This window comes from Colobus angolensis, unplaced genomic scaffold, assembly GCF_000951035.1.
Source record: "Colobus angolensis palliatus isolate OR3802 unplaced genomic scaffold, Cang.pa_1.0 Scaffold25, whole genome shotgun sequence".
Taxonomy (NCBI): domain Eukaryota; kingdom Metazoa; phylum Chordata; class Mammalia; order Primates; family Cercopithecidae; genus Colobus; species Colobus angolensis.
This window is the reverse complement of record NW_012115710.1, coordinates 4332563-4345696: the sequence shown is the minus strand read 5'-3', so window position 1 is coordinate 4345696 and position 13134 is coordinate 4332563. Positions and strand designations below refer to the sequence as shown.

The 13134-nt window shown below is 54.4% G+C and overlaps 1 protein-coding gene across 1 annotated transcript in view; it reads left to right on the top strand.

Moving 5' to 3' along the window:
• The window catches only part of PRR12 (proline rich 12), a 41562-nt gene that overhangs the window by 24594 nt on the left and 3834 nt on the right, over positions 1-13134 (top strand). Inside the window, exons 8-12 of the mRNA XM_011946519.1 lie at positions 5380-5496; positions 5722-5855; positions 6514-6986; positions 11141-11266; positions 12306-12403. Of these exons, the coding sequence (XP_011801909.1) occupies positions 5380-5496; positions 5722-5855; positions 6514-6986; positions 11141-11266; positions 12306-12403 (948 nt within the window). The remainder of the gene's footprint in view (positions 1-5379; positions 5497-5721; positions 5856-6513; positions 6987-11140; positions 11267-12305; positions 12404-13134) is intronic.

The window sequence follows — 13134 nt, the reverse complement described above, 5'->3', positions numbered from 1 at the left end:
GTGTTAGCCAGGATGGTCTCGATCTCCTGACCACGTGATCCGCCCGTCTCAGCCTCCCAAAGTGCTGGGATTACAGGCGTGAGCCACCGCACCCGGCCGATGTTTTAATATTATTAAATGGGGGTATTACTAAAATGAAAAGTTGAGGTTTTAACTTTTTTGCGTACCAAGACTTCAAAATCCTGTGAATACTTTGTACCGATTGAGTGCATCCATTGGACCAGCCACATTTCAAGTGCTGCAGCCTGTCACCTCGGGCGCGGTGGCTCAAGCCTGCAATCCCAGCACTTTGGGAGGCTGAGGTGCTTGGCAGATCACTTGAGCCCAGGAGTTTGAGACCAGCCTGGGCAACATAGTGAGACCCTGTCTCTGCACAAAATTCAAAAAAATTTAACCAGACAGGGTGGTGCCCGCCTGTAGTCCCGGCTACTGGAGAGGCTGACGTGTGAGAATCACCGGAGCCCAGGAAGTTGAGGTTGTAGTGAGCCATGATTATACCACTGCACTACAGCCTGGGTGATGGAGAATGTGACCCTGTCTCAAAAAAAAACAACAACAAAAAACCAAAAAACAAATCAATCTCAAAAGCTCAAGATCCACTTGTGGGAACGAGCTGCCAAATTGACAGGGCCAGGCTAGCGCATTCTCCTTCCCCATCTGTAAACTGAAACTTCTGTTGGCATTGTTGTAAGGATTGGGCAGCGTGTATACTCCAAGCATGTAAGAGTTCACTGGGCGGATACTGGGTGCACTGGCTCCTGCCTGGAATCCCAGCACTTTGGGAGGCTGAGGTGGGTGGATTGCTTGCACTCAGGAGTTCAACACCAGCCTGGTCAACATGGTGAAATCCTGCCTGTACTAAGAATACAAAAAATTAGCCAGGTGTGTGGTTTCACACGCCTATATTCCCAGCTACCCTCGAGGCTGATCACCCTGAGTTTGAGAGATCAAGGCTGCCATGAGCCAGGATTGCGCCACTGCACTCCCACCTCGGCAAGTGGAATGAGACCCTGTCTCAAAAAAGAAAAAGTTGGCTGGGTGTGGTGGTTCGCATCTGTAATCCCAGCACTTTCGGAGGTCGAGGTGGGTGGATCACTTGAAGTGAGGAGGTCAAGATCAGCGTGGACAACATGGTGCAGTCCCGTCTCTACTGAAAATACAAAACTTAGCCAGACATGCTGGCGGGTCCCTGTAATCCCAGCTACTCAGGAGGCTGAAGCAGGAGAATCACTTGACTTCAGGAGGCGGAGGTTTCAGTGAGCTGAGATAGCGCCGCTGCACTCCAGCCTGAGCCACAGAGTGAGACTCTGTCTCAAAAAAAAAAAGTTCATTGGGTGGAGAAGAGTATGGTGTTGGGGTTGTCCAGGCAGAGGAAACAGCTGTGCAAAGGCCCTGTGGTGAGGGAAAGCACGCTATGTTTGAGGTGTGCAGGGACGCAAGGTGTTAAGTGACTGGACAGTGAATGCTGAGGCTGGGCAGGCGGGCTGGACCCAGCCATGTTGGACATGGGTGCGGGGATGAGTTCTACGGATGCTAGTGAAGACATTAGGCTCTATGCCATTTAGAGCCCCTGGCCAGTAGGGAGGTGACTGGGGAGTTGCAAGCCTGGACAGTACTCTGTCCACAGCATCTGTCCTGGGACTGACTCCCCTGTTAATGGAACCCTGCAGTTTTCTTTTTCTTTTTTTGAGACGGAGTCTTGCTCTGTCGCCCGGGCTGGAGTGCAGTGGCCGGATCTCAGCTCACTGCAAGGTCTGCCTCCCGGGTTTACGCCATTCTCCTGCCTCAGCCTCCTGAGTAGCTGGGACTACAGGTGCCCGCCACCTCGCCCGGCTAGTTTTTTTGTATTTTTTAGTAGAGACGGGGTTTCACCATGTTAGCCAGGATGGTCTCGATCTCCTGACCTTGTGATCCTCCCGTTTCAGCCTCCCAAAGTGCTGGGATTACAGGCTTGAGCCACCGCGCCCGGCTTTTCTTTTTTTTTGAGACAAGTCTTGCTCTTGTCCTCCAGGCTGGAGTGCAATGGTGCGATCACGGCTCGCTGCAATCTCCGCCTGCTGGGTTCAAGCGATTCTCCTGCCTCAACCTCCAGAGTAGCTGGGATTACAGGCACCTGCCACCACACCTGGCTAATTTTTGTATTTTTGTAGAGACAGGGTTTCACCATGTTGGCCAGGCTGATCTCGAACTACTGACCTCAGGTGATCTGCCTGCCTTGGCCTTCCAAAGTGATTACAGGCATGAGCCACTGCACCTGGCCATGAAACCCCATTTCTGCAAAAAATACAAAAATTATCCAGGTGTGGTGGTGCATACCTGTAGTCCCAGCTACTTGGTGGGTAGGTGACTGAGGCAGGAGGATCACTTGAGCCTAGGACGCAATAGGTGAGCTATGGTCGTGGTTGTGCTACTACACTCCAGCCTAGGTAACAGAGTGAGAGGGTCTCACAAAAACAAAAAATGAAACAAAAAAGGCTGGGCGAAAACTCTGTCTGAAAAAAAAAAAAAAAAGAGGCCAGGCGCAGTGGCTCACCCCTGTAATCCCAGCACTTTGGGAGGCCCAGGTGGGCGGATCATGAGGTCAAGAGATCGAGACCATCCTGGCCAACATGGTGAAACCCTGTCTCCACTAAAAATACAAAAATTAGCTGGGCGTGGTGGCATGCGCCTCTAGTCCCAGCTATTCAGGAGGCTGAGCCAGGAGAATCACTTGAACTCAGGAGATGGAGGTTGCAGTGAGCTGAGATCGCGCCACTGCACTCCAGCCTGGCAACAGAGCAAGACTCTGTCAGAAAAAAAAAAAAAAGCCTGCTGGTGACCTCCCTAGGTTGATTCTCCAATCAGCTGTGGGTTCCATTGAGTAGGAGGCTGTGGGCCGGCCCACTTTTCTAGTAATCAGCGGTTGGCATGGTCAGTGATATGAGTGACATGAGGAGAGGCAGGATGGGTGGGGCTTGGGGATTGACTGGCCCTGTTTGGGGAATGGACAAGGCTGAAGTCAGGGTGAGGCCTGATGACTGGGTGTGGAGTGGGGATGCTGGGAGGAAAAGTGGTTTGAGGGAAAGTACCAAGCCCAGTGAGAATGTGCTAGCCAGAGGGTCTGACTCCAGCTACAGTGTCGGCAGCTTCCTCAGAGGAGGGCGCAGAGGTAGGGGCAGTCTCCCCGGCTGACAAGATGCTCCGATGGCTTCCTCAAGCTGGTGCTTTTTTTTTTTTTTTTTGAGACAGAGTCTTGCTCTGTCACCCAGGCCGGAGTGCAGTGCTGTGATCTCGGCTCACTGCAACCTCCACCTCCTGGGTTCAAGCAAATTCTCCTTTCTCAGCCTCCCGAGTAGCTGGGCGTACAGGCACGCACCACCACGCCTGGCTAATGTTTGTATTTTAGTCGAGGTGGGGTTTCACCATGTAGGCTGGGCTGGTCTCAAACTCCCGACCTCAAGTGAGCCGCCTACCTCGGCCTCCCAAAATGTTGGGATCACAGATGTGAGCCACTGCACTCAGCCTGGCCCCCCTTTTAAAGACATGTTCCTTCTGGGGACTCATTTTGGCATCTGTCACCTATTTCAGGAAGCATTCTTAGATTCAGTTTAAATTTGAGGCTGAGCCGGCCGCGGTAGCTCAAGCCTGTAATCCCAGCACTTTGGGAGGCCGAGACGGGCGGATCACGAGGTCAGGAGATCGAGACCATCCTGGCTAACACGGTGAAACCTCGTCTCTACTAAAAATACAAAAACTAGCCGGGCGAGGTGGCAGGTGCCTGTAGTCCCAGCTACTCGGGAGGCTGAGGCAGGAGAATGGCGTCAACCCGGGAGGTGGAGCTTGCAGTGAGCTGAGATCCGGCCACTGCACTCCGGTCTGGGTGACGGAGCGAGACTCCACCTCAAAAAATAAATAAATAAATAAAATAAAATAAATTTGAGTCTGAGCACAGTGACTCACGCCTGTAATCTCAGCACTTTGGGAGGCCGGGACAAGTGGATCACCTGAGGTCAGGAGTTCAAGACCAGCCCGGCCAACCTGGCAAAACCCCATCTCTACTAAAAATACAAAAATTAGCCTGGTGTGGTGGGTGCCTATAGTCCCAACTACTAGGGAGGCTGAGGCAGGAGAGTCATTTGAACCCGGGAGGCGCAGGTTGCAGTGAGCTGAGATCGCGCCACTGCACTTCCAGCCTGGGTGACTGAGTGAGGCTCCATCTCAAAAAAAAAAAAACTATGAGGCCCTTCCTCTAGGCTTCTATAGTGTCCTGGGAATTGGAAACAGGACATTTATGACTTGTGCTGTTACTTCTTGTGTCCATATTTGGCGCCTCTGCTGCCCCTTTAGTCCTCAAGGTCACATTCTCTCACGTCCGTCAGTTGCCATCGCCCAGCTGGGGTACACGCAAACTGCAGGGTGGTGGTGGTTTGTGTTCAGGTGTTTGTGGGGTAGGGGGAGCAGAGATAGGGAGCCTTCCTCTTGCTCTGTCTTCCCCGCTGTGGACATGCTGATGAAATGGGCTCAGGTAACCTCACCTGCCTGTTCTTGGCACAGGCCACAAACTCACCCTGTTTTGTTTATTTGCTTGTCTGTCTTATTACGTCTGTTATTACCTCTGTGTGAAGGCTTTTTTGGTGTCTTAGACCCCTCAGGCTGCTATACCAGAATACCATAGACTGGGTGGCTTATAAGCAACAGAGATTTGGCTGGACTTGGTGGCTCATGCCTGTAATCCTAGCACTTTGGGAGGCTGAGGCGGGTGGATCACCTGAGGTGGGGAGTTCAAGACCAGCCTGACCAACATGGAGAAACCCTGTCTCTACTAAAAAGACAAAATTAGTCGGGTGTGGTGGCGCATACCTGTAATTCCAGTTTCTCAGGAGGCTGAGGCAAGAGAATCAGCTTGAACCCAGGAGGCGGAGGTTGCGGTGAGCTGTGATCGCGCCACTGCACTCTAGCCTGGGTAACGTGCAAAACTCCGTCTCAAAAAAGAAAAAGTAAAAAGAGAATTGTGAGGGGACACAGACCACACCAGGACATCTTGCTCACAACCGTACCCTCCTGTCCAGCACAGTAAATAGCAGGCGGTGCCCAAAGATTGTCATTACTCTGAGTCACACAAGAAGTTCTGGGCTTTCACACCATAGGGCAACAGTGACTCAAACTCTGCAGTCTAAGAACGAGCAGCCTGATCCAGGGTACCGGGTGGGCAGGAGGGGACAGGGCCAAGTTCAAGCTGCACACAGAGCTGAACACATCATGGGGGTAGAAGATACTTGTTGACGTCTCTGCCTTTTCTCTAAGGGGATGGTGAGGGAGGCCAGTGGGCCAGGGCGTACGGGCAGTAGGTACAGGAATGAGGGCTGACCCTGCTGGCCTCACCACACCCCTCCTCCTCAGCTGGCATTGCAGACGGGGCGTGAACCCCCACCCATTTGGCGAGTCCAGAAGGCCCTTCTGCAGAAATTCACTCCGGAGATCAAGGACGGTCAGAGGCAGTTTTGTGCCACCAGTAATGTAAGCCTGCAAAGGGGACCAAGGACTTGGGGGCCCCGGGGTGTGGTATCTAGGAGCTGGGGTTCTCCTTCGCAGGAGTGTGACTCACTCCACAGTGTATCTGGAAGGGGGCCGCCGGCTGCCGGGACGCTCCAGGCAGCTGCTGTGGTAACCCAGGGCACGGGGGTGTTGGCTGTCTGACTGGCAATGTGAAGAATTTCCTCATATGCCTCTTTCTCCCCATAGTATTTGGGGTATTTTGGGGACGCAAAAAATCGGTACCAGCGCCTCTATGTAAAGTTCCTGGAAAATGTCAATAAGAAGGACTACGTGAGGGTCTGTGCTCGGAAACCCTGGCATCGGCCCCCAGTGCCAGTCAGGTACCAACCACGGGGGACACAGGGGCAGGTAGTATGCAGCGCCGACAGGCATGGGGATGGAGCATGCAAGAGAGAAGGCTAGAGAGTGGGAGGTGGGGACAGAGCCCAGAGAGAGAGAGGGAGAGAGACCCAAGAAAAAGGGGGGACAGAGACCCAGAGACAGGAGGGGAACAGAGACCCAGAAAGAGAGGGGGACAGAGACCCAGAGGCAGGGGTGAGAGAGGCCCAGAGACAGGAGGACAGAGAACCAGAGACATGAGGGAGATGGAGACTCAGAAGGAGACAGAGACCCAGAGAAAAAGAGGGGCAGAGATGGGGGAGGATAGAGATCCAGAGAAAGGGAAACAGACCCAGAGACGGGAGGGGAGAGAGCCTCACAGAAGAGTTCAGAGACCTAGGGTGGACAGAGACCCAGAAAGAGGGCAACAGAGACTCACAGAAGGAGGGGAACAGAGACCCAGAGAGGGTGGCGGTCAGAGTCCCATAGAGGGAGGGGGTCAGAGACCCAGAGAGGGAGGGGGTCAGAGACGCAGAGAGAGAGAGGAGGGGACAGTATGAGAGAAGCTGTTTCTGTGCCTAGGGCACTGAGCAGGGGCAATGAGGAGAACTTGGGTTCTCGGGGGCTACTGACTACATTCCCTTCTCTGTTCCCTTCTAGACGCTCTGGGCAGGCCAAGAACCCCACATCTGCTGGGGGTAGCTCTGCACCTCCCCCTAAGGCCCCAGCACCACCTCCCAAGCCTGAGACCCCTGAAAAGACGACATCCGAGAAGCCCCCAGAGCAGACGCCTGAGACGGCTATGCCTGAGCCCCCTGCCCCCGAGAAGCCCTCCCTCCTGCGGCCTGTCGAGAAGGAAAAGGAGAAGGAGAAGGTGACGCGTGGGGAGCGGCCACTGCGGGGTGAGCGGGCCGCCAGCGGACGGCAGACGCGGCCAGAGCGGAGTCTCGCCACAGGACAGCCTGCCACATCCCGGCTGCCTAAAGCCCGGCCTACCAAGGTGAAGGCTGAACCGCCCCCTAAGAAGAGGAAGAAATGGCTGAAGGAGGCAGGGGGCAACGCTGCGGCAGGTGGGGGCCCACCAGGCAGCTCCTCGGACTCAGAGTCCTCCCCTGGAGCCCCCAGCGAGGACGGTGAGGCCCCAGGCAGCCTCAGGGCTGCAGGGGTGGGTGGGAAAGGGACACAGGTGAGGGCTGTCCAGAGGGCTCTAGGTAGCCTCAGCAGGACGGTAACAACTAGTATGTTACAGTTAATGGCAGCAACTGACAGTCACGGGGCATCTAACTGCACAACAGGCTGCCTGCTAAGAAGCTGGTGGATGTTAACTTGTGTAATTTTCACCCATCCTGGTAGGTAGATACTGTTACCCTCATCTACAGGTGAGGAAGCCGAGGCACCAAGAGACAGCATCATAGTCTGTGCTGGGTGCCCACCAGAGTTGCAACTGAGCCCAGGGTGCCTCGGACTCTACTCTTCAGTGCTGCGTTCTGCCTCGTAACAGGCAGGATTTGAGGGCTGAGGAAGATGTGGGACGTCAGGTGGCTGTCCTGGAGGCTCTGTGATGGTGGGGTTTCCTATGACGCCCTGGGTGACACTGAGAAAGAGGCATAACCTCTTGTGCCTTAATGACCTCACCTGTAAAATGGGTTCATAACAGACGAAGCTCATAGGAGAGTGCTGGTCTTTAGTAGACACCACTTGTGTACTCCGTGTCTGCCCAGCACACTGCCGCATCCTCAGTGCTTATGATGATGTCTGGTTAGGCCGGGCACAGTGGCTTGTGCCTGTAATCCCAACACTTTGGGAGGCCAGGGCAGGCGGATCAGGTGAGGTCAGGAGTTCAAGACCAGCTTGGCCAACATGGTGAAACCCCGTCTTTACTAAAAAATACAAAAATCAGCCAGGCACGGTGGCGCACGCCTGTAATCCCAGCTACTCAGGAGGCTGAGGCAGGAGAATCACTTGAACCTGGGAGGCAGAGGTTACAGTGAGCTGAGATCAGGCCACTGCACTCCAGCCTGGGAGACAGAACAAGACTCCATCTCAAAAAAAAAAAAAAAAAAATGTCTAGTTAGTGATGACAGTAACAACAAAAATATATATATATTCACATATGTATAGTAAGGGTAACAGCTGACTTTTGTTAAGTGCTTACTATGTGCCAGGTATCATTTTTAAACATTTGCATACAGGCTTACTTGACCTTTACCTAATAAACTCTGTGAGATAGCTTGTTAGAATTATCCTCATTTTAAAGATGGGGGCCGGGTGTGGTAGCTCACACCTATAATCCCTCCACTTTGGGAGGCTGAGGTGGTAGGATCACTTGAGCTCAAGAGTTAGAGATGAGCCTGGGCAACATAGTGAGACCCCCATCTCTACAAGAAATTTTTTAAAAATTACCTGGGCTTGGTGGTGAATGCCTGTTGTCCCAGCTACTGAGGAGGCTGAGACAGAAGGATCACTTGAGCCCATGAGTTCAAGGCTATGGTGAGCTATGATTATACCACTGCTTTCCAGCCAGGGTGACAGAATTAGACGCTGTCTCTAAGGATAGCTTCTTAAATAAATAAATAAAAGATGAAGAAACTGAGGCACCAAGAGGTGATGGGACCTGGTCAGGGCCACACAGTTTTTAATCTCTGTTTTTAACAGAGATTAAAAATACAGCCACTCAAGGCTGGGTGCTAGGGCTCACGCCTGTAATCCCAGCACTTTGGGAGGCCGAGGCGGGCGGATCACGAGGTCAGGAGATCGAGACCATCCTGGCTAACACAGTGAAACCCCATCTCTACTAAAAGACACACACAAAAAAATTAGCCGGGCATGGTGGCGGGCGCCTGTAGTCCCAGCTACTCGGGAGGCTGAGGCAGGAGAATGGTGTGAATCCAGGAGGTGGAGGTTGCAGTGAGCAGAGATCACACCATTGCATTCTAGCCTGGGTGACAGATGGAAACTCTGTCTCAATAAATGAATGAATGGCTCTTTCTCGGAGTTGTCCAGGGTCCCAGTTTCCTTCTCTCTTGTTGACGAGCTGTCTGCCTTATTGCTGGGGTCATGACCCCTTTCCAGTGAGCCCAAGCCCAGTTTCTGCCCTTGGCTACCCCACAGACCTTCCCCAGTACCCCCAAATCCCATCTTTGGGAAGCTCTTTGTCCTGGCTTCCCCATCTTAGGGACTGCACCTCTGGCTACACAGTCACCTGACCAGACTTCCCAGGAGCCATCATCACCTCTTTTCCTTTGTTTTTTTTGAGACGGAGTCTCACTCTGTCACCCAGGTTGGAGTACAGTGGCATGATCTTGGCTCACTGCACGCTCCACCTTCCGGGTTCATTCCCCTGCCTCAGCCTCCTGAGTAGCTGGGACTACAGGTGCCAGCCACCATACCTGGCTAATTTTTGTATTTTTAGTAGAGATGAGGTTTTACCATGTTGGCCCAGGGTGGTCTCGAACTGCTGACCTCAGGCAATCCGCTCGCCTCAGTTTCACAAAGTACTGGGATCACAGGCGTGAGCCACCGCACCCAGCCTTTCTCTTTGCCTTTTCTACCTATTGCCCCCACAGCCGGGCAGCTCCCAGCCCTGCCTACCCCCATCCCCTGCACTCTTTCCCAGACCTGCCCAGCTCAGCCTCGTCCTCTCTTTCCAGCCCTGCCCCACCTCCATTCATTCCTAGCTGCTCCATCAGCCTGGACTTCAGCCTCACTCCTCCAGTCTGTCCCCTCCTTGGCTTTAGGAGGCATCTTTCTACAGTTGTACTCACCCATTCCCTGCTCTCAGCTCTCCCGTGGCTCCCTAGTGCCCACCAGAAAAAACCCTTGCCCTTTCTGCCTCATGCTGGAGGCCCAGTATTGTCTGGCCTGCACTGACCTGTCCAATCCCAGCTCCCATCTCCTCCCTCAGCCTTGCCTCTTTATGATCTGACCTGTCTGGATGCACTCTTTTGGAAACCAACAATGCTGCTGCTTTAGACTTCAGTGAAGACACAATTAACTGCTCTGAGCTAGCTCTCAAAGCTCAGCCTTTGTTTGACCTTGAACAAGGGTGACTCTGATGCCTCCTGTGAGCTGCTTTTTTTTTTTTGAGACAAAGTCTCACTCTTGTTGCCAGTGCAATGTTGCCATCTCCGTTCACCGCAACTTCTGCCTCCCAGGTTCAAGCGATTCTCCTGCCTCAGCCTCCCGAGTAGCTGGGATTACAGGCATTTGACACCACATTCAGCTAATTTTGTATTTTTAGGAGAGACGGGGTATCCTTATGTTGGTGAGGCTGTTCTCGAAGTCCCGACCTCAGGTGATCCACCTGCCTTGGCCTCCCAAAGGGCTGGGATTACAGGCATGAGCCACCATGCCCAGCCCCTTTTTTTTTTTTTCGAGATGGAGTTTCGCTCTTGTTACCCAGGCTGGAGTGCAATGGTGCGATCTCTGCTCACCACAACCTCCGCCTCCCAGGTTCAAGGGATTCTCCTGCCTCTGCTTCCCAAGTAGCTGGGACTACAGGCATGCGCCACCACGCCCGGCCAATTTTGTATTTCTTAGTAGAGATGGGGTTTCTCCATGTTGGTCAGGCTGATCTCGAATTCTCGACCTCAGGTGATCCACCAGCCTTGGCCTCCCAAAGTGCTGGGATTACAGGCTTGAGCCACCGCGCCTGGCCAATTTTGTATTTCTTAGTAGAGATGGGGTTTCTCCATGTTGGTCAGGCTGATCTCGAATTCTCGACCTCAGGTGATCCACCAGCCTTGGCCTCCCAAAGTGCTGGGATTACAGGCCACAGCACTTTATGGGCCACAATACCCGGCTTTTTTTTGAGACGAGGTTCACTCTGTCACCCAGGCTGTGCAATGGCACAGTCTTGACTTACTGCAACCTCCGCTTCCTGGGTTCAAACCATCCTCCTGCCTCAGCCTCCCAAGTAGCTGGGATTACAGGCGTGCGCCACCACGCCTGGCTAATTTTTGTATTTTTAGTAGAGACAGGGTTTTGCCACATTGGCCAGGCTGGTATCAAACTCCAGACTTTAGGTGGTCTGCCTCAGCCTCCCAAAGTGCTGGGATGACAGGTGTGAGCCACTGTGCCTGGCCTTCTCTGAGCTTCTTGCGGTTCCTGTGATTCTGCCACAAGAGCATGTGGCACTGGTACTTGCCTGTCAGTCTTCCCTAGTGGACTTGGACCTCCCAAAAGCAGGGATTTCTCTTCTGGTCCCCAGTGTTGAGAACAGCATCTGCCACACAGGTGGTCTCAGAGGAGGTTGGGATAACGAGCCTGCGTCCTGTCTTTTCTGCAGAGCGGGCAGTACCTGGGCGTCTGCTGAAAACCCGGGCGATGCGGGAGATGTACCGGAGCTATGTGGAGATGTTGGTGAGCACAGCACTTGACCCAGACATGATCCAGGCCCTGGAGGACACACATGGTGAGCTGAGGCCTGGGGAGGAGGGGTGGGGGCTGACTCGATCTGAGAGAGCAGGTGCTCCGGGCTTGGACCTGATATGAGAGAGGAGAGGTTTGGGGTCTGGACTCCTGGGTCTAAGGGAGGAGGAACTGAGGCCTGAACCTGGTCTGAGAGAGGAGGGGCTGGGGCCTGGAGTCCTGGGTCTGAGGGAGGAAGTCCCTGGGTCCGAGGGAGAAGGGGCTGGGGGCCTGGACTCCCGGGTTTGAGGGAGGAGCAGCTGAGGGTCTGGACTCCTGGGTCTGAGGAAGGAGGGGCTGGGGGTCTGGACTCCTGGGTCTGAGGTAGGAGCAGCTGGGGGTCTGGACTCCTGGGTCTGAGGAAGGAGGGGCTGGGGGCCTGGACTCCCGGGTTTGAGGGAGGAGCAGCTGGGGGTCTGGACTCCTGGGTCTGAGGGAGGAGGGGCTGGGGGTCTGGACTCCTGGGTCTAAGGGAGGAGGGGTGGGGGTCTGGACTCCTGGGTCTGAGGGAGGAGCAGCTGGGGGTCTGAACTCCTGGGTCTGAGGGAGGAGGAACTAAGGCCTGGACCTGGTCTGAGAGAGGAGGGGCTGGGACCTGGACTCCTGGGTCTGAGGGAGGAGGGGCTGGGGGCCTGGACTCCTGGGTCTGAGGGAGGAGGGGCTGGGGGCCTGGACTCCTGGGTCTGAGGGAGGAGGGGCTGGGGGCCTGGACTCCTGGATCTGAGGGAGGAGGGGCTGGGGGCCTAGACTCCCAGTCTGAGGAAGGAGGGGACTGGGATTGGACTCCCGGGTCTGAGGGAGGAGGGGCTGGGGGTCCGGACTCCTGGGTCTGAGGAAGGAGGGGCTGGGGGTCTGGACTCCTGGGTCTGAGGGACGAGGAAGCTGGGGCCAAGACTCCTGGGTCTGAAGGAGGAGGGGACTGGGGCCTTTACTTTTGTCTCTGAGTGGGAAGGGGATTTGGGGACCCAGACTCCATGACCCCACCTTGGCCCCAGTGCTTTTTGGGGCTGTGGCCTTCCTGACACCATGTCCTCATCCATCAGACGAGCTGTACCTGCCCCCCATGCGGAAGATAGACGGCCTGCTGAATGAGCACAAGAAGAAAGTCCTGAAGCGGCTGTCGCTAAGCCCAGCCCTGCAGGTGCCTGGGGGTCTGGGCAGGGGGTGTCTGGGGCCCAGGGTCCACATAGAGAAGACATGTACGTGTTGGCTGCTATTGGGGAGGGTGATTCTTGGAAGGAGATCGTCCTTCTGGGCTCAGATGGCAGAAAAGCTGAGGGCAGGACTGTCAGGAGATCTCTGGGTTCTCAACAGCCGTGAAGCCCACGTGGGGAGGAGCTGTGGGCCTTGGGGCGGCGGAGGGGAGGTTTTGAAAAGCTGGGCTGTTGTTGCGGAGAATAAAGTGTGGAGCCAAACATAGACTAGGCCTGCACCCGAGGCTGGCGCTGGACTGATAGCTTCTTCGTGAGTCCGGTGCAGGCTGTTAGGATCCCAGGCTTCCGTGTTAAGTCATCTGTATGATTTCCCTTCTGGGATATTCTGGGATGGACTATCAGGGCTCTGAAATCCAAGGTTAAACTAAACTGGCTCTGAGGATTCTGGTTGGGATGTTAGTGTGGCACTTAGAATTCCGGGGTAGAGTGTTAGGGTAACTGAGACTTCTGGAATCGAATGTTATTCTGACTTTGAGAATTCTGGAAGGCTTGTAGTGAGTCTGAGAATTCTAGGCTGATACTAAGAATTCTGGGATAGGCTGTGAGGCTGGCGCTCAGATGGCTGGTGGGAAGTTAGTCTTAGAAAATATGCAGGGGCCGGGCGCGGTGGCTCAAGCCTGTAATCCCAGCACTTTGGGAGGCCGAGACGGGCGGATCA